A 21,246-nucleotide genomic window follows, 5' to 3' on the forward strand; every position below is an offset into this window, starting at 1 on the left:
TCGAATATGCCTCTCATTACAGAAATGCAGCGGTGATTTTGAACAAACTCTCCATTGACTTTATATGGAGAGTTTTCTGACCTTGTGTTAGTCTGAGGAGATTTGCCAAAATTCTATAAATCCCACAACAATGATGGTGACATTTTCTGAAAGCCAGCAAAAATACCTACGCTTTGATGTATAATTTGTGGAAGTTGAGTGAAAATTGAGCAAGTAGCAGGAAGTTGTTCGGACATGAAGTGAAAATTGCAAAACCTTCAGTGGCACACTGGAAGCCAAGAGCATAGCAACCATAACAACACATGTATTTTGTGAAAAATCACAATTTTGCAACTCAAAACTTTAAGAGGCATAAAAGTAAAACAGTAAAAGATTTGAAAAAGCTAAATCATACCTGAATAGCCCAATAATTTGTGAACATTTTAAAATTTGAATGGTTGTTCTAGGTGAAAGTATGAGGAAGTAGTTAAGTTTCAAAAACAAGCAAATTTTAGCAGAATTGCTGAAGTTTCCCATTCATTTCAATGGGACAAATTAAAGGAAAAAAGCTTAATATTTTAAAAAGTATAATAGCAAAAAAATAGCAAAAGTCATAGCCGGAAAGAGCAAAAATAGCAGAATAGTTTAAAATTTGAACGGTGAAAATCGGCTGAAAATTGTGGAAGTAGTTCTACGGCGAAAAGTGTACGGAAGCAACTTGAAGAATAATAATAATAAAGATAATAATAAAGAATAAAGAGAAACAGGAACTCAATAGTGTGGATGCTTAAAGCATCCACACAATTACTTACTCAGGTATATGGATCCCTTAAACATTCATTCTACCTTCATATTACACCTAAGAAAATATTTATGATGTACCTGCTGATGACTTTAAAATAATTGAAAAATGATGTGTTAACAGGAGAATTTATCATAACTGGCACCAGTCACTTTGACATTGAGAGATGACTTACATGCTGCTGCATAATGATGTTATGCATGTATACTGATTGTTACCCAATCTTACGTATGTGTGTATGCATACCTGCCAGCCAGCTTCTTTATCTCTCTAGTGAAGCATGAGTGTGAGAAAATAGATGACATCTGAGCTTTTAGTCAGCTAATGATATCCTGAGCCACTGGCATTTGGCCCATACTCCTAATTACTATAGCCATTAGTGACCAGTTAAATCACAGAGCTACAGAGACTTTAACCTTAAAATCAAATGTCTTCATAATTCCTCTAAGCAGCACTTATGTTAATGGCATTGTCTGGATTTCATATTCTTGTTAAAACATCCAGTTTAACAACATAATTGCATTCTCACTCTGCGATAGGATTTGTGACTGAATTAAGTAATTACAGGACAAAACCCTTGTTTGTGTTGCAGCATCTTGGGGATGCACATATTTGGCTGTAAGTTTAGCTTGAAGACAGAAGCAGGGGACACCGTGCCTGACAGGAAGAACTTTGACTCCTTGCTTTGGGCTATCGTCACCGTTTTTCAGGTAAGAATAGTTCAGACACACATGCGCTTATGACTGCACATACACTTTTTTTGTGTAGGTGAGTGTCTGTGCCTGTTTTTGTGTGTCCCCTGTTTCACTCTGTGCATATGTTTGCTGCAGATTCTCACCCAGGAGGACTGGAACATGGTGCTGTACAATGGCATGGCGTCCACTTCTCCCTGCGCCGCTCTCTACTTTGTAGCTCTTATGACGTTCGGAAACTACGTGCTCTTCAATTTGCTCGTGGCCATCTTGGTTGAGGGTTTTCAAGCAGAGGTAAGACACCTGGATTTAGGGGAATAGGCACCATGGAGATGAGAGAAAATGACCAAGCATACTAGCCAAATCAATAGAAAATAACTGCCTTTTTGCTTTTTGGGATTTATCATGTGTTTTTAGGCTGTCTTTTAGTTTTTTTGGGACTTTTGCAGCCTTCACAGTGGCTTAAACCAGCGGCCCCCAACCTTTTTTGTGCCACGGACCGGTTTACGCCCGACAATATTTTCACAGACCGGCCTTTAAGGTGTCGCGGAAAAATACAACAAAATAAAACTAGTACCGCTACTGAAAAATAGAAGAGTTATTCATAACACACGTGAAAAGACCCAGGAAAACCGAGTTAACGATAAAAACGATAACAAAATAACACTGAAAACCGATAAAAACCCTGAAAACCACACATTTCACACCTGAGCCTCAATTCTCGCGGCCCGGTACCAAACGACTCACGGACCGGTACCGGTCCGAGGCCTGGGGACCGCTGGCTTGAACAAATAATAAGCAGCTACCTTGATTAAACAGCCAGCTATTTTTTTCATTATTATTATTCATTCTTGCTGAAGCTACTTCTTCTGTTTGACCTCCAACCAAAGCATAGTAAATCTTCTGTTGTTGGCTGCACAAGTGAGCACAAGAGTGTGTATGCACTTCCTGTGTCTGAGGAAATAAGGACCCAGTGGATTACTTTAATAGCAATGTCCACACAACAGTAGGAAATACATTATTAATTTGCTGCATAATGAATGTAATGTAACCGCTTTCTTTATCTCTAATTGTCTGTGCTCATGCGTATTTTAATTGAGCCAAATTCCAAATAAAATAGTCCTGACTGAAAGGTTTGAGACAACCGGACGAATATGAAATAATTAGACAAGCATTGGCCTTTAAGAATAACAGAAACAAGCTGTCACTTTAAGCCAGGGGTGTCAAACATAAGGCCTGGGGGCCAGAGTTGGCCCATCTGGACCACTAGACAGCTTTAGAAAATGTGAAGGAGGGCACACACTTGGAACTTTTAACTGTATTTTTGCAGGTTTTACAGTTTTTCCTGCTTATAAAGACCTCCCCCATGGCTATTCATACTCCCCAAAAATAGTTAAGTTATGGAGTTCTGTATTTTGCACATTTACTTTTAAGGCCAAAGAGTCATGCTGACAGATCTCTTTCAATTACTTTTGTTATCATGAAGAAAAAGTCCTCTGCACCCCTAAAAATGCAGATTTTATAACAGTGAGGTCATCTAACACAATCCACATCCACATAAGTTCATGTGAACTGCTGGGTTTTCACCCACGTAGGAATACTGAACGTCCACAAACTGCAGTCACTGACTCGTGTCACAGTTACAGCGGAGAAGTAAACATCAGTGTTTCAGAGCTAGATCTGACAAGTGAGTGCTAACAAACAGCCCTGGGAGGAAATGTGTCTTAGATAATTAGGTAATAAAGAAAGAACTGAAAATTAGGAATGTGTAAGCTTGTAATTGTTAGCTTGTAATTGCTCATTATTTCTTTTCTTTCTTTCTTTTTTACACGCTCTTTGCTTTGTTGTTTGTTTCTTCTGTCTCTCTGATTCGCCCATTTATTTTCTCTCACTGTCCCCAAAAACAGGGTGATGCAAATCGCTCCTACTCAGACGATGACAGGTCTTCCTGCAATTTCGATGACAGTGACAAACAGAAAGACTCCCTGCACCTATCAGGTGAATGCTACCTCCCACAGCTTCACTGCATATTTTTCTTTACAGACAATTTTTTTCTCAACTGTAGAATTTTATTGCCATTTCTCCCCAAAACTTACAGATTTGCAAATATAACAGTTTTTGAAAAATTCTTGTTATTATTCAGCATCAACTTTGCAACACTTAAATCTGTTTGCTCGAGGGGCACCATCATATTCAAGCTCTGTGGCGTCAGGTGATTTGTTGTGCCTCGGGCATCAAAAACTTGGTATGAGTTCCACAACAAACATACCTAAGCACCTTTTTCTTTTTCCTTGTCCCGGTCTGGAATGTAAGCAGAGCAAACTTTAAATAATGCATGACTGATGCCATTCCTCCATCCACTTCTCTCCTCACATATCCCCCGGCGTAACAAAAGCGAACTCACCAAGAACCACTATCCTGCAGCAGCGAGCAGCATTTAGCAGCGCATTAGCGAGTCCTCTGATGGCATCTGATCACAAATCTTGCCCATAAATGTCAGGGTACATGGAAGGGAAACACATTTGGAATGACAATGTTTACTGAGACCTATTCCATCAAAAGACACGTTTGAGAATGGACAAGCACTCTGAGATATCCTCTGTTTCGCTATTACAAGTTCCTCCCTGGTCCTGTAAGGCAATTTAGTGTAAATGAAATCTTCCTCTTCCTCCTGGAGCTGACTGTAACATTGTTTTAAGACATTAATTGCATACAGTGATGGAGAGTGTAGAGTTTTCTGCTTTCATGGCATCAACAAAGACAAGGCAAACAAAAGGAGGGAAGGCTTTATTTAGTCTTATAGTTTTCCTTCTCACTCATCTGTCTTATTTTTCTTCTTCCCACCATTTAGCACTGTTTATTTTCTTTTCCCCTGTCCTCCTCCTCCTTCTTCTTTCCTGCAGACCCAAAGATATGTACCCTGACTCCCAACGGGCACCTGGACATGTCTCCATTGCCTGCCGGTTTGTTTCCAGGAGAGAGGTTGACCTTTGCTCTCAGCTCCAGGAAGAATAGTGTCATTTCTCTTGGCAGAGCCAACCTGGAGCAGAGGGCTGTGGTAAGTTGATGGGACTGTGCATAAAGTAGCAGAAAAATGAACGCAAGCAAAGAGCATATCTGCTACATCGTTAGCTCTTATGACATAAAATTTAATTGGTCGATATAATTTAACAGCAGTATTTATAGAGTCGCAAACATAGATTTTCATCACATTTCAAGGTTTTACGCTTGCTTATAAATCTGAAAATGTGTGTGCTGGTTCTTATTTAGCGTTTATGTACTCTGCCTGAGCACTCAAAGCACTTGCCTCATTTGCCCATTTATACATTTTCTATCTAAGCACGTTTCTATCTAACATTCACACACATTCATACTTAGATGAATGCATCTGAGAGCAACTTGGAGTCAGTATTTTGTCCAAGTATATTTGGGATATTTGGTCCACTGATTGAACCGCCAGCTGTGCTATTAGCAGATGACCTGTTCTACCTCCTGAGCTACAGCTAGCCTAATTAAACGGAACTGTAATGAATAGCAAATGATTAAAATAATTAGTAATAAGAGTTGCACTGATGTTATATTACTTCCAGATATCATATCAGTCTTTCTCTCTCAGTATCCAGGTCGAGGTTACCACAACTGGGGCCGTCCTCTGGCTCCCCAGCACCATGCCTTGTTGACCCGCCGCTCTAGCTGGAACAGCCTAGGAGGCCGGCCGTGCTCCTCCTCATCCCCCTCTGCTAGTCCTGGCTTCACCCCGACTTCCTCAAGGCCCTTCTATGGCTACGGCTTGGGAGGTCTAGGAGGGGTGGTCGGAGGAAGCCTGCGAATCCGAGGTCCCCGTGCCTCCTCATCCCCACACCACCACCTACATCGTATCCAGCCGGACGAGGAGGAGTCTCTTCTCTCCCCACCTGTTGTCGCTCCCCACTCCCTCCACCTTCCCCATCCCATGCTCCCAGGTTCTTTTGGACCCAGGAGAGACCGAAGAGCTCTATCACTAGAGCTGCCACACCTGCTCCAGGTGCCTGGACAAACTCACCCTCTGCAGCACCCCCTTCCCTCCATGACTCTTAATGCCAACCACAGAAAGAAGAGCCTCTCTGGAGGGATGATAATCAGCAGCGGTGGCAACTTCGGAGGGCTTCACCAAGACTGTAACGGGAAGACTCCACTGTCACAGCTCCTCCAGCCCCCGCCTAGACATCCAACCGAGCAGGCCGGAGGGTCCAATCCCCAGAGCCACCTGATGGCCGAGGTCTTCCCCCAGGTCAACGCACGGAGCAAGGACCGAGAGGACCTGGATGATGACATCGACTATGTAGGCTACTATTGTGTGCATGTGCGGTTAAGGAAATTAGACACAGATGCATGAGGAAATATTCCTCAGAAGCAGCTCTAAGACGCACTATGTAAGAGCATTTAGAGAGAACAAAGAAACACAATCTAGGTTTGTAATACACAACAACCAAACCATTAGCTTTTATGTTCAAGTATAAGGCTTTACATGTGCAATAATCTCCCGCTCTCTTGTGTAGGATTGCCAACTACTTTGTGCAAAGCCCGCACTCCCTATCACCTGGGCCTCATGGGAGCCTCATTGTTTTCATTATAAACAAGTCTGTGTATGAGGGAAACAAGGTTAATTAGAAAGGACTATTTAGACAGCGGGGGAAAGAGCTATACAGATGGTAATGTTGGAAGATGCTCCGAGCTGTTGCCATAGAAGTGTTTCACTTTGGTAAATAATTTAATTATGGAATCCAAACAGACGGTTTCGCTCTGTGTGTGTGTGTGTGTGTGTGCATGTGTGTGTGTGCCATGATCTGCACTGATATGTGTGTTTGTTGCAGAGCTTGTGCTTCCGCATCCAGAAGATGTTAGAAGCATACAGACCAGACTGGTGTGAGACCAGAGAAGACTGGTCCGTCTTCCTTTTCTCCCCGCAGAACAAGTAAGCCTCGCCTTTATCCGAAGCCTTTACCGATGCTGTGCTCAAGTCTTCCAAACGTACGAACGGATTGCCCAGTTCTGTTTCACAGCTCATCGATGTGAAGGACAGTTTCAAGTTCCTGCGAAAGCACCTCTGCATTAGGACATTGATCGCCACCTTACAAATAGCAAAGCGATCTCCTCCTTTAGTCGGAGAGCAAGAGGGGAGGCATAAATTTAATACTGTAGGCAGTTCATTAAATTATGCATTAATTTGTAGTGATGCCATCTTACAATCTGAGAGGAAGGGTTTGACTAGGCACAGTTGAGTATTTCAATAAAAGCCATTTAAACGTGTCCATGTGTGTCCCCGAACAGTTTGGAATAAAGTCGATCTCGCTCGCTCTCGTAGTCAATTCATTTTCATATTCATTCTGTTTCTTTTCATCCATCCCTTATAAATACTGCAGCGGAGACATTTAATTGCTTTTTGGCAGTGCACAGCCTCACATGCTAAGTTTTGAAATGCATATTCAGTATTTATACGTCCCATCTCTTTCTGCCCCCCCCCCCCCCCCCACCTCACACACCCACACACACACACACTTGTCTCTCTTAATCCGTTTGTTTCTCTCTTATCTCTCTATTCTGTTCCCCCTGCAGAGAACTGTACTCAGGAGTCTGGTGCTTCTGAGAGTGTTGTTAATGTAATTTGTTTTGAATTAGGAGAGATGTAAACAGGGGCTGAATGAAGCTATTTACTCACCAAGATGTTAGGGAGCTCCCATGCACATTCAGGGAACTTGGCTCTCATTCCGATTGGGTGGAAGGGGTTTTAAAAGTGTGTCTGGGCAGACTGAGGCCTTTCATTGTTCCCTTCAGTTTAACTTTTTTTTCTCTTCTCCCCTGCTATCTTCTTCCAGGTTCAGACAGATGTGCCAATCTATCATTGCCCATAAGCTGTTCGACTACGTAGTACTGGCCTTTATCTTCTCCAACTGCATCACAGTGGCTCTGGAAAGGCCCAAGATACTACAGGGCAGCTTGGTAATTCTAAAATGTTTGTTTGCACGCGTGTGTTTGAAACTCCAGCTCCTTTCTGCAGTTTCTGTGCAGTAGCTGTTTGTATTCTCCGAGGATGAATTCACTTTTATGATCTATAAGGTGCAGTAAGTGCTGTTTTTACTACTCCTAATTGGCCCATCTTCACTTTCTGACTGTCAACCCTCTCTCCCGCTCTCTCCCCCCGCTCCTATTTCTGTCCAGGAAAGAGTGTTTCTTACTATCTCCAACTACATCTTTACTGCCATCTTTGTGGGCGAGATGACACTCAAGGTAACGTTTTACAACCTGTCTCTCTATTACTGCCAATGCAGGCGGCGCAGAGGCGTCGTTTCTCTGTGTTTCCTCCCATGTGTTCAGGGTTGTCTCTCGCTCTGAATTGCCTTTGCCTTAGTGACCCACGGCCCATCCTCTTCTCCTCCCTCCTTTCTCAGTAATTCCCCCGTTCCTATGGAGAATAGAGCAATTAAGCAATGTCATTAATTAGGGACTAGTCTACTCCTATGGAAGCAGTCCATCTTCAGCACTCCCCCACACTCTGTCCCTCCTCCAGTCCACTTCTATATTAAGTGGTCCTCTTTTTTTAAGTCTGTTTGTTTTTTCCACTTCCTGAGACTCCTTCTGTTCTCACCTATTTTTTTTTTCCCTGACTCTCAAATATTTTTGTCTCCTCATTCTTTCCCTCTTTAATTTTCTCTTCCTCCCTCCACCACAGAGTCTGTATTCTCTGAGAAAGACTCTGGCACAAGTGGGCCATCAATTATGCACTCCCACAATCAATTATTAACCAACCACCGCACGTCGAGGAGCTACAGCCTTGTCAGCCCCCTGGCTGAGCCGTACATGTCTCCCTTCATGTCTCTGTCTGTCTGGACTTTTGTGTGGCTTACACATTGTGTGCCGGTGGTGTTTGTTTGTGTAACTTTAATGTCCCTATAGGACTCCGCCATGTAGTTTAACGATGTATGCAAAATGCAGCTACATAAATGAACAACACTGCAGGGTTGGTCAGCATGTCTGAGGTTTCTTCAGATGCATTATTACATAATATATTCATTAATTTTGAAAGATTTCAAAGATATAATTTCACACAGAAACTGTTCATAGAGTAAATACCAGTCCTATTGCATAATTAGAATAGCAAACTCTATAGCACACTCGTTATAAATTAATTGACACTTTTATTATCGAAGGCTGTTAACATTTTGGCATTCAGAGCTAAGATGTGTGCCAGGCACTGATCTTTCAGCCATCTTGATGTTTGCACAATAACCCCCACGGTCCCTCTGAAGCTTTAGCAAACACTCAGCAAACGGCTTCAAATATCAGTTGCAGATTTTTTGACGAAGCAGACATAATGCTCCCACTGCTGCTTACCAAAACAGCATCCATCTGTGATTATGTGCCTGTACAATAACCACTCGTAACATTTAAACTCACAGACATGTTAAATCCCATCATATGCTAATATGATATACGCTAATATTTATTCATGAGTCAGTAAGAAGGGAACTGGTCTTTTGGGTGTTATGCACTAGACCGGTGGATATTACCAGTTTGTAATGTGGCGCTTCATGTCTGCTTTCTCATCTCCAGGTGGTTTCCATGGGTCTGTATGTGGGAGAACAGGCTTATCTGCGGAGCAGCTGGAACATTCTGGATGGTTTCCTGGTTTTTGTGTCATTGATTGACATTGTCGTGTCCATGGCGGGAGGGGCCAAGATCCTGGGTGTGCTCAGAGTTCTCCGGCTGCTCAGGACACTGCGTCCTCTCAGGTTGGCAGCAAGCCATGCATTTGTCTTTCTTTTTATTATCATTGTGTTTTTATTGTATCTTTTTTCCTGATCTCCTGAAAGTCAGGCATGATCATCATCATGTTTCCTGTCAATCTTTGCTGTCCATACAGTTTTTACAAACCTGTGAAAATGTTGTTCTTTAAGGTTTTAACTGAAAATGGCTAATTAGTAATCAACAATCTAAAAATCCAGTGTAGAGATTATTTTGTCCCACAGATATGTTTCCTGCAGTGTTTTGAGCTTCTGTCACTTGTAGAGGACATCGGGTCTTGTTTGATCACACAAAGCTGTGATGTAACGATATTGTTTCCATGTTTGCGTGGATTTGAGGTAAAGATGAAGGAAACATGTCCAAACACTAAAACATACCCTAAACAAATAGTTTCTGAAAATCAAGCTTTTAAAAAAAATCTGATTTCAGTTCCCGTCATTTTGAAAAGAAAGTTCATGTAGGCGTAAAGGTCTTGATGCACAGGACAAAAATGAATTGCAAGAACGGTTCAGTCTTTGTATCTGACAGTATTGTGGTTTAAAAAAAGACCTCACACTGGACTTCATTGATGTATGTTTTTTTTTCATCCATTTACCCCTCTCCTTTCTTCAGAGTGATTAGCAGAGCCCCAGGCCTGAAGCTGGTGGTGGAAACTCTCATCACCTCCCTCAAACCCATTGGCAACATTGTCCTCATCTGCTGCGCATTCTTCATCATCTTTGGTATCCTCGGGGTCCAGGTAGGAACAACTGTCTTCAACTACTACTTCTTCCCTCACTGCACAACATTTCGAGCTGGTGTGAGGTTTTATCAGTTTATTATTTTACGCTTTAAGCTCCTTAAAGAGGTCCAGTCTCTCTAAGGAGTATTTCTCTGTTTTATATATAAGTACAGAGCTCCAAATCTTGGTTTCTTTGTCCTTGAACTGACAGCTCTTTAAAGGCAAGTTCTTCTACTGCTTGGGTCCTGATGTCAAAAACATCACCAACAAGTCTGATTGTGTGCAAGCCAACTATAAATGGGTCCACCATAAGTACAACTTTGACAACCTGGGACAGGTGAGTACCACGTGCGGTTCCTGCACTTACATGTTTTACAGTACACAATAGAAAAGTGTGTAGTTGTCGGGGTGAGGTAAGGATAACAGTGTTTTTTGTTCACATCCCTGTATTGTCTAGGCTCTGATGTCTCTGTTTGTACTCGCCTCCAAAGACGGCTGGGTCAATATCATGTACCACGGTTTGGACGCCGTGGGTGTGGACCAGCAGGTACCTGAATATAAGCTTTTATGATTTTTTGAGGAAACAACCTTTTATTTTTTTTAATCTCAGTAACTCTCTTTTTGTCTCCTTTCCCATCACAACATAATACTTCCACATCTCCAACCCCAGCCGATAACCAACAACAACCCGTGGATGTTGCTGTATTTCATCTCCTTCCTTCTCATCGTTAGCTTTTTTGTCCTCAACATGTTTGTTGGCGTGGTGGTGGAGAACTTCCACAAGTGCCGTCAACACCAGGAGGTGGAGGAAGCCAAGAGGCGTGAGGAGAAACGTCAGCGGCGCATGGAGAAGAAGAGGAGGAGTAAGATGGAAGTTAGACAGGAAATGGAGATCGAGAATAAAAAGGCTAAAAGCTAGAAGAGGATTTAAAAAAAAGGCAGAACGCAAAAGTGGTTGAAGGGGGAAAGAGCAGGGATTGAAAGGGAAGTCAGAAGCAGACAGACATTTAGAAAGCAAAAATGGGTAAAATCAAATGGAAAACTATGACAATTACCATAAAATAACAAGACAGAGTAATATAATGCACAAAGGGCTTGAAAAGAAGAACTTTATTATCTCATTTTAGCTCTATTGTCATTATGACACATTGCGAGACCCTAAGCTGAGATCATCACTGATGAAAATTTGTGCTATAAAAACAGAGAGATGGAAATTGAGGCAGATTGATAATAAAAACATAAACGGCAAGTATTATGTTTTCTAACATTGCTCCAGTTCCTCTTTTTTCTGATTTTACAGCGATCAAGCCACTGAAATTATGCTTTTTAAGGAACGTCTGATTAAACAACCAGTTCTGTAACTTAAATCAAAGAGAGCTTAAAGTGAGGGTGACCTGAAAAGGAGCGTCGCTAAATCACTTTGTTTCAGACGCTGGATGACGTGAGAGCCTGCACCAAGGCTGGACAGATGTAAACTGCAGAACAATAGATTATATTAGAAATTACACACCTGATTCCTCTAACAGTTGAGGAGCTGTGTAAGATATAAATAAAAACAGAGTGATTTGCAAATCTTATGAATCCATATTTTATTTAAAATAAAACACAGAAAACACCTGTTTAAACTCAGACGTTTTACTAATTCATGAAAAACATTAGTTCATTATGAATTAATGGTAGCAACATGTTGGGACAACCAGTGACTTGAAAAGTAAGTTGTGCTCAAAAGAAACTGTTAGAATGATTGTGTTAAAAGTTGTCACTGTTGTGCTTAAAATTTGTAAACCTTGCCTTTAACTGCAGGCACATTCTATGCAATATTCTGGGTTCCTTATTTAGTAAGGAATGTTTATCTGGGATCAGGTGAGGAGCTCGTAGCTCAAAGATCCTGATCCGACCGGCTTCCCTTGCAAGTTGAATGGACTGAGCTCTGATCGCCTTGCTTCGTTCATGGGGATAAGTCTCTGAACTAGCGGGGCCTGCGAGTGCAGACCTTACAGCTAAACAGGTTAACTGACAGCAGGACTGGACTGGATATAAAAGAGCACATTAGAGAGGAAGAGTTATTGAGTATTCAATCTACAAAAAAACTGTATCTGCAATTTGTGGAATGGTTTCGGAATAATTCTTCTCAATGTAAAATTATGGAATATATCAATGTATACAGTACAGTTCATAATATCATCAAAAATCTGGAGAAATCTCTGTGTGCAAGGGATGAGGCCGAAACTCAATAGTGGATATCTGCAATCCTCAGGCAGCACTGCATTAAAAACAGGCATTATTTTGTCATGAAAATCACTGGATAGGTTCAGGAACTCTTATATAAATCCCAGTCTGTGAACATAGTTGCTCTGTGCCATCCACAAATGCAGGTTAAAAAGCTCATTGTGTAAAGAGAAAGCCATATGTGAACATGATCCAGAAGTGTCGTCGTCTCCTTTGGGCCAAAGCTCATTTAAAATGGCCTGAGGTAAAGTGGAAAATTGTTCTTTGGTGAGATGAACTGAAAGTTTAAAATCTTTTTGGATAACATGGATGCCACATCCGCTGGACTAAAGAGGAAAGGGAGCTGGCTCAGGTCAGAAGCCTCTGATGGTATGGGGGTTCATTAGTGCCTATGGAACTGGCAGCTTGTGCATCTGGAAATTTGTTGTATTATGAAACAAAAATATAGAATAGAATAATAGCCAGATAGTAGCCAGAACCCAGCTTTTAAACATTGTTAAACACAGGGTGGATGCTACAGAGTGGTAAACGTGGCCCTATTACAACTTTTTGCAGATGTGTCACTGCCATCAAATTTAAAATGGCCTTTTTAGTTCTGTTAAAAATAAAATGAGGCTTTATTAATCATTTAATTCAGATTTTATTTATGTTTTTCACAGCCTCCCAACTCCTTTGGATCTAGGGTTGTACTTTGAAACTTCATTCCTACAAATCTACTCTAATAATGTCCAAGAAACAAAGAAAAGCTTGACTGGACTTTTTCATAGTGGGGTCACATGATTTGGGGGGGTTTCTATGTTATCTCTCTATTATTGTAGCGTCTTCACCCCCGTTTTTTTTTTTTTAACAGAGGCACAGAAGCTGCCCTACTATGCCAGCTATGGCAACATGCGACTGATGATCCACACACTGTGCACAAATCACTACCTGGACCTCATCATCACCTTCATCATCTGCATCAACGTCATCACCATGTCCTTAGAGCACTACAATCAACCTCATGTAAGCAGAAGTTTACTTGTGTGTGGAAAAGTGCACGCTGGTTGTGCATATAGCTAATTTAATTGAATAGCTATGTATGTCATGCAAGTCAGGTGTTTTCAGCTTACGTGTGCTTTTCATATAAGCAGAAATACAGAAATTGCTGCAAGCTGCATCTTACTAGAAAGAACGTATGCAGGCTTTTTATGCTGAGTATTAATGCCTGTCATATCTTCCTAATTTCTTTTCTGCATCACGCCACAGCTTTCAGCCTCACGCTCTTCTTCCCTTCTCCAAACAGCAGCATCTTAAATTCCACAGACTAGTCAAAGCATCAGAAAACTGTATTCCAGGCTCCATAGCATGTATTGTGAGTATATGGAGTCCGTACAAAGGAGCTGTGATTGCACTGCTGATTTGACAAGGGGCTGCTGTCAGAGTGCTGTTACCGGTACAGTATCTGTGTGGCACATGGAGGTTTACAAGCCTGTCAGCGCTTTTGTAAGGGAGAGAAAAGTGATTATCCTTGAGATAAGATGCCCATTTGACCTTTAAAATGGAGTGAGCTTTCTCAAACTGACCGAGCATCAGATAAATATCACAGGTCTCGGCTGTGTTTGTCAGCTGTTGGTCCTGACATTTGGGAGCCTCCCACTTGTTAGAAAACACAGCTCTATTTATAAAGGGAGAAAATAGCCTCTTCAGTGACTGGAAGCTGGATTGGATGTAAAAAAATAAATAAAGCATGTTTGCATTTGGAATATTTAAATACTATTTTATATCTTTAGAGGACATAATGTGTGGTGTGTTTCTAGTGCCATGAATGGAGCATGCTCTCCTTTGGCCTCTGGCTTGTTTGATTTTACGATACACACAGTTGGACAAATTCCAATTTGCTGATGCAACTGTTAACTCACTCTACCCCATTATTTATACACACACACACACACACATGCCCCTTTTTTACTCTCTCTTTGCAGTCTTTGGATCTTGCCCTGAAATACTGCAACTACTTCTTCACCTCCATGTTTGTGCTGGAAGCAGTGCTCAAACTCATTGCCTTCGGCGTCCGTCGCTTCTTCAAAGACAGGTACAGTGCCTGTTTCTACTTTTTGTGATCAAGACGTGATACTGCTTGAAACCATCTTCCTGTCTAAGTGTAATAGTGCTTATTTGTAGCAGCGTGTTTGAATAGCAAAAAGCTTGGCAGCACAGCAGATCTCATGCTTCCACTGTGGATTTGTTAAATCTGCTGTCCAGAGATGGATTAATCTGTTTCTGAATGACAGACAGCTTTTCTTATGGCCCCACAGTGTCTAACCTTAAGCAGCCTTTGGATTAGATGTGGACATTTATATCAGTCAAAAATTACAATGTCATCCTGTGTCACTGTCTGTTCAGCTAAACCACTTATCACATATATGATGATAAAAAGAAAAAAAGCAACAGAAAAAAACCCCACTAAGTCGACTATTAGGGCTTTTGGCACATGCTATAATCTCTCAAGTTAACATATAATATAAATAGTGCTACAATAAACAGTTATTTGGTTCAAAGTGTAATGGCTAAATAAATCTGCCGTTTGCTTTGATCATTATAAGTGGAATAGCAGCTTTGACGGCATCTAGGATTATGAATGTGCTGAAATATTTGCGCTGCCGTTAAACGTTCTGTTGTCAAGTCTACTAAATAATAAGCACTACAAATATGACACTTAGCACACATTGTGGGTTCTGTCTATAATGTCTTAAGTAGTATAAAGAGCATAGTACCTCAGTCTGCTTAGCTGGAAGTTAAGAAAGCTTTAAATAATAAAGAGGTTTGTTTTTCCTACTTTGTTTCTTTTAAGCCCTCTGTCATGCCCTTGTTCCATCAAGCTATACTGTGCAAATATAAACCTTAAATTGCTTACAGTTAAAAGGCTTATTTTAAGGTGCATAATAATATAATAATTACAGTACTATGCAACTGTCTTGAGCCAGCCGTCACGTATAGCAAAGAACTGATTTTAGATTGTGTCTTTAGTGGACTTGATAGGCTATAGAAGCCTATCACATAAACATGTAATCTGCTCCCATTTCTTTAGTTGAATTTACAAAAATTAAAAAAAGACAACACAATTTGACTGGAATGAACTTGTAGTTTTGCACCGCAAAGAGCTATTAACTGAAAAAGGACGTATTTTGTGGGATATTTTGGCGTAGTGTGCAGTGTGTCCTTAAAAACACTATCAGCAGCAGAACAGTGTCTGAAAGTCGTGAAATTCAAGTCAAAGAAATAGGGAAAAAGACCACCAAAGACCTGACACAGGACACAAGAGATGCATCTAGCCCTTCAGCCGATCCATCTACTGTTCACTGAAGCTTCATCAGAAATGCTCTCAGTGGAAGCCTGGCAGTCAAGAAGCCTTCTTTGGGAAGGGAAATGGGGAGAAAAGGCTGAGGTATGGCAGATTGCACAAGATTTGGACTGGAATTCAGTTGTAAAAGGTCTGATGGAGTGATGAATCCAAATGTGACACTTTTGGTTTGGTTTTTGGAGGTCAGGACAGGAGAGGTACAACAGTGAGAGCCTAAAGCCATCCCTTAAACACGGTAGGGGCTCTGTCAGGGATTGGAGCTGCATTTGAACGAGTAGTACTGAAGAATCTCATCAAAATTAATGAAATTATGAACACAAAAAGTAGTGTGTGATTTTAAACCACCATGCAATACCATCTAGAAAGCATCTGACTGGCATCAGCTTCATTTTTCAGCATGACATGGTTTCAAACACACTGGAACACACTGGGACACTACCAGTACTGCAGGTAAAATACTGGAGATCAATTTTAAGTACAGTAGCTCACAAATGCTCATATTTAATATGATCTTCTGTTGACAAATGGCAGCCAATCAGTTAAGTGGTCCTTAAAGGGGGAGAAGCTAAACTAACAAGGAAAGAATGAACCGAGGGCAGGAGAAAGACTAAATGTAAGATAAAAAGGGATCATTTTAAACTATGAACCAAGTAAAGCTAATGTGGTATAATCCATAAAAATATGAAGCTGTAAAAGAACAATCTCACCACCAAATGAAATGTGCCTGTCAATTGTGTGGATGTGAAATGAATACACTGAAAATCTCTCCATCTTACTGTACTCACCTTTGTTTGACTTTTATAGGAAAATCAGCTCAGCGCTTCTCTATTTACAGCCTCATCTGTTACTGCACAATGATGACACTCATGTCTTTTGAGAGCTATGCAGTGACTAATTTAGGCAGAACCAGATTTGGGAGCTCATATTATACTGATGGTAGTTTAATGTCATTGACCTATTTCAGTTACCGAAGAGAGACCAGACAGCGGGAAAAGAATAGCAAAAAAAATGGTTTGTAAAAGAGATAAGGTGGAAGACGGAGAGAGAGAGATGCAGAAAAAAGACAGATAATATATAGAAGATGGAAGCTGCAGTGATCAAAGACAAAAAAATGGAGGGGACAAATGAATGATGAAATGAGAAAGAGATGGGCGGATATAGAGAGAATTTATCACGCAATGATCAGCTGGCAATTTGTCTCTTTTTATGTAGTGTCAGCAACAGCCGCGAGCACTCATTGTGCATAGTGTGATTTACGGTATACGCTGGGGTGACTCTCGGGCCAGCTTTAGAATTGGGTCAGTGGAGTAGCAGGTAAAACGCACGGCACATGACAAGGTCTTACAGTTGAAGACACGGGTAGTTAAGTGGAGCGTGCTTCATTAGAGAAATCTGAGCTTAACAGTGTCGATAACAGAAAAGCAAAGCGCAACTTTAATTAAACCTTTTCACAAGTTGTTGCCGTCTTGTTTTCCAGATTTCCAATCTAAATGTTTCACCGCGCTGGGTGCCTCGCTGTGATCTTACATTGTATTTACCGTCTCTCATAAACACTCACACAGTCCTGAACCTAAACAAATTCAATCAGTTGTTGCCCACATTTGGTTGGACAGTCTGTTGGAAGCGCGGGGGCTGTTTTTGGACTTGAAAAGTTGGAAGCCTTGCAAATGTGGTGCAGTTTCATCAGAATAAATAAAATGCCTTTAAATTTAAGGGAGACATTCTAAAAAACAATCTCCTCCCAAATGTCTACTCACTAAATTCATAGATTTGTTGTTTTGCTGTGTGGTTTGATCCATGGGATTTACTTTTTTCCCAATTTGCAGAACCAGGACTGTGTGCAAACACTTTTTTAGTGCACACACACACACCACCAACAACAACGAGCAGACCCAGAGGAAATATTAGTTGAATTTGACAAAAAGTGTATTGGATTAGAACGACGTACCGCACCTTTAAGTCAGATGTTGCGCTGGCAATGGTTTTCTTCAAATTGTTGGCACCATCTGTTTCCCATCTGTCCTCAAGCCTTAAAATTAAATTGTCTGACAAGATGCCGTGCCGCACATGATGTCTTTAAGGACTCTTGGGTCTGAGGAACTGTAGCATCAATGTCAGCAATGTGTAAATCTCAAAGGAGATTAATGTGTAGATGCCTCCTTAAAGAATAAAGCTCAGAACTTGGTGAACAGCCTATTTGAGTCTGCAGCAGTTTTAACAAGTGTGACTTATTTACTCCCCCAGTGAACCAGAGTGTCTGTGTTTTGTAGTCACTCTCTATATTTCGAGTTTAGTGCAATGCTTTTTTTTTTACTCCACCACATGAGAGTGAACGTGTGAACTTGTACTAGGTGGAACCAGTTGGATCTGGCCATAGTGCTCCTGTCACTGATGGGCATCACGCTGGAAGAAATTGAGATCAGTGCTGCTCTGCCTATCAACCCCACCATCATCAGGATCATGAGAGTACTGAGGATAGCAAGAGGTAAATATGCTGTGAATAATCACATACATGTTTTTTTGTTTTTGTTTTTTTTTTGGGGGGGGGGGGGGGGGTTACAGTTATATTTTGATATAACCATTTCAGCTCACATACTGGTTCAAAATGTTACGATTAAACTCTAAATTTTAAGGAAAAAAAGTCAAAATGTGGAGATTAAAGTTGTTGTTTCAAGGCGAACAAGTGACCCAGCTGTTCTACCCTCTACAAAATTGTCTAGATGAGTTAGTGAAATTGTACTTCAGAAATGATTTCCCTTTTAGCACATGAACACAGTTTGGTGATAATTGTTAAGCATTAGGACAGAGGACGAGATGGTGGAGAAAGCTATAACTGGTCAGAAGAAAAACCCACACAAAGGAAAAAACTGGCAGTGGACCGATGCAAGGACATCGATGGTTACACCCTCGTGCAGTACAGAGGGAACGTGTTGTATTACAAGAAAGCTGATCAAAGTGTTTCACTGACTCACCCTGGATTTAATCTTGAAATTTTCGCTTTATTCTCAAAATGAACAATATTAATGAAAAAATTGATATAAATCTTCTATTTTTTCTTAATGTGGCCCTAATATTCTGTCGTATTAAAAGGATTTCTTACTTAAGTTAACAGAAGTTTATGGATTTTTGGACATTTGATAAACAAAAATGAATTTAAGCTTGATTAAATTAAACCCAACTTTAAAGGAAATACAAGTAGAAATGTTGTTACCACACTCCCAGAGATTTTCCTTTGTTAATATGCAGGAAAAGGCTTGACGTGAATGCTTTCGTTTTACAAGGCAAAATCATGAACTGATGTTTCCACAGATCACTGTTTCCCATTCTATGTACATGTAGCATGTAATTGAACCTGAGGGACTTCCTTCTAAATTCCCACCTCTCTCTGTCTCTCTCAGTGCTGAAGCTGCTGAAAATGGCAACAGGAATGAGAGCCCTGTTGGATACAGTAGTCCAAGCCCTGCCTCAGGTAAAAAACACTTAGTCTTTCTCTTCCTCTGCTCAGACACACACACGCACGCACACACACTCACTCCACAGTCCCCCAAGAGAAAGTTGGCCAGTCTCAGTCAATAGCCAAGGGGGGTACTAGCCCCTCTTCCCTTTCTTTGTTGGCCTGTAGGCAACTCTAATGGATGACTCATTTACCACACACACTGGGAGCCTGGAACACACATATGCATCTGCGTACATATACACACAGGCAGGTTTTTGCTTGTTTTCACTTTCAGCACCACGGAGAGTTCCCAGATTCCCACTGAGACCGCAGTGTGTTAGAAACAGCTTGTAAACTAGTCTTTAGTTCATTTAGTGGCGAATTGTCCACAGAGTCAAACAGTGCCCAGGCCGTCTCTCACTGTTCCAGGGCACCTAATATTCAGCTGCCTGTCTATTTCTGTTTGTTTTTTCTAGAATAACTGTACTCATTAGAACATGAAGTGTGAAACGGCACATCAAACATGTTGTAGAAAGTATGTATGATGTTTCTGTTTGCATGCCATCTCCCCCAGTGTCTCAACACTTATTGGTTAATGTTCTTGGTGTATGCTGGTGTCATTTTTTGGAGCATTACTTTTTAACTCCATCAAAACTGTCAGAATTTTTCCAGCAAAAAGTGAAACAATAATTTCAGAATTCTGGAAAATTAAATGAGAAGATAGAGGCCACTCTCACATTTCAGTAACTTTATAATATGGTCCACAGTAAGGGCATAATTCCCCTCAAATTAAATGGAATTTTAATATATTTTATTTGAAATTATAATGTAATTATATTTAACTACAAGTACTTAAAGGTAGGGACACTAGAATAACAAGCACAAAAAGTCAGGTTTTTACAGGACACTAGGAAATAATATTTCTCGTCTAACGTCGTAAATATGCTGTGCTTTTCACGGTACAGGTCGTATTTTGTAGTGGGTAAATTTTGCCTTTTTACATCTTTTTTTTACTTCTTTATTTAATATTCAACAGATGGATGTTCTATTATTCAACTATACCTTTTTTTATCGTATTATAAATTTGGTAACGATTATCTTTTCTTTGTACCTTACAGGAAAGAAAATAAATACCCACAAAATTTGCAGGCCTTTGTCTCCTTTTAGTCATTGTGTTTTAAATAGTGGTTCTCAAACTGTGGGGCAGGCACCACTGGAGGGGCGTGGAGCTACTGCAGGTGTTTTGGGGAGCACCAGGGGAAATGTACGGAGTGAAGCTAAGTTAAATTAACATAATTTATGGATAGGAGGGAAAATAAACCGTTAGTGTGCAGATGCTATTGTTCTAACCTTGAGTCTCTTCAAATTCAACATGAATCCTTTTAATTGTTAATGATAAAATAATGGGGTGTGGGCTATGGATCGTTTTTCAGCTTTGAAAAGTGGGGCATGACAGAAAAAGCTTTCAGAACAAATGGTCCAGACCAACAGGTTTTCCAAAAATAAATGAATGAAATAAAGACGTGTAGTGCCTTATGTAGGATACACACACAAACACACACACATACAGACAGTTTGATCCATTGACCATCAAAACTAAGATGAAGCAAGCACAGAGAAACAGGTGGCGTGTTGAAAGGAGGGCAGGCAGAGGTGAGGGAGAACAGATTCCTTGTCTTTCTTTTCTATTGATCCCGCTCTCATTAACACTGAGCCCTTCACTCTATCCCAAGGGCAACAAGGGAGGTAATTAAAACTAGGGCTAATTAAACAGTTCCAGGAGGTCTGTGTATGTGTGTGCGCACATGTGTGTGTGTGTGTGTGTGTGTGTGTGTGTGTGTGTGTGTGTGTGTGTGTGTGTGTGTGAGGTATTGAAACAGTCAGAGTGACTGCATTATACCTGGTGAGAGATTTAACCTCAGGTCATACTACGCTATATTTCACAGTGAAAATGAAATGGCTAGCTGCCAGCTTTTCATCACATAGGACATTGAAGAGATTATTGACATTTCAACAAAGGCTTAAGAATTCAGCTGAAGAGTCAAACGCTTGATAATGCCATGGGAGGCCACAGAATATGAATTACGCTACCGTGGCACATGGCGACAGATGGCTGCTACAATAATAATTTATGAGATAAAACATCATTTCAGCACTCCACAAGTTACACAGTCGGTTTCTGCCGTTAATAGATCATGACAAGACATGGAGATGTAATGAGGGATCTATAAACTGAAAGGGTGTGTAAGCTTAATAGCTCAGTGA

At 40.8% G+C, this 21,246-nt stretch overlaps 1 protein-coding gene across 4 annotated transcripts in view; it reads left to right on the forward strand.

The window, feature by feature from the left end:
• LOC146575988 (voltage-dependent T-type calcium channel subunit alpha-1I-like) overlaps positions 1-21,246 on the forward strand; it is a 129,240-nt gene that overhangs the window by 83,247 nt on the left and 24,747 nt on the right. For all 4 annotated transcript variants that reach the window (XM_085270942.1, XM_085270943.1, XM_085270944.1 and 1 more), the window contains exons 11-27: positions 1,374-1,491; positions 1,612-1,767; positions 3,381-3,471; positions 4,377-4,531; positions 5,090-5,794; positions 6,327-6,427; positions 7,329-7,452; positions 7,672-7,740; positions 9,064-9,242; positions 9,868-9,994; positions 10,188-10,313; positions 10,434-10,523; positions 10,647-10,839; positions 13,056-13,207; positions 14,167-14,276; positions 17,897-18,030; positions 18,944-19,014. In XM_085270942.1, the coding sequence (XP_085127068.1) occupies positions 1,374-1,491; positions 1,612-1,767; positions 3,381-3,471; positions 4,377-4,531; positions 5,090-5,794; positions 6,327-6,427; positions 7,329-7,452; positions 7,672-7,740; positions 9,064-9,242; positions 9,868-9,994; positions 10,188-10,313; positions 10,434-10,523; positions 10,647-10,839; positions 13,056-13,207; positions 14,167-14,276; positions 17,897-18,030; positions 18,944-19,014 (2,701 nt within the window). The remainder of the gene's footprint in view (positions 1-1,373; positions 1,492-1,611; positions 1,768-3,380; positions 3,472-4,376; positions 4,532-5,089; positions 5,795-6,326; positions 6,428-7,328; positions 7,453-7,671; positions 7,741-9,063; positions 9,243-9,867; positions 9,995-10,187; positions 10,314-10,433; positions 10,524-10,646; positions 10,840-13,055; positions 13,208-14,166; positions 14,277-17,896; positions 18,031-18,943; positions 19,015-21,246) is intronic.

This window comes from Mchenga conophoros, linkage group LG4 (genome assembly GCF_057382185.1).
Source record: "Mchenga conophoros isolate Kocher_MC1m ecotype Shallow Benthic linkage group LG4, M_conophoros_male_GT1.1, whole genome shotgun sequence".
NCBI classification, from domain to species: domain Eukaryota; kingdom Metazoa; phylum Chordata; class Actinopteri; order Cichliformes; family Cichlidae; genus Mchenga; species Mchenga conophoros.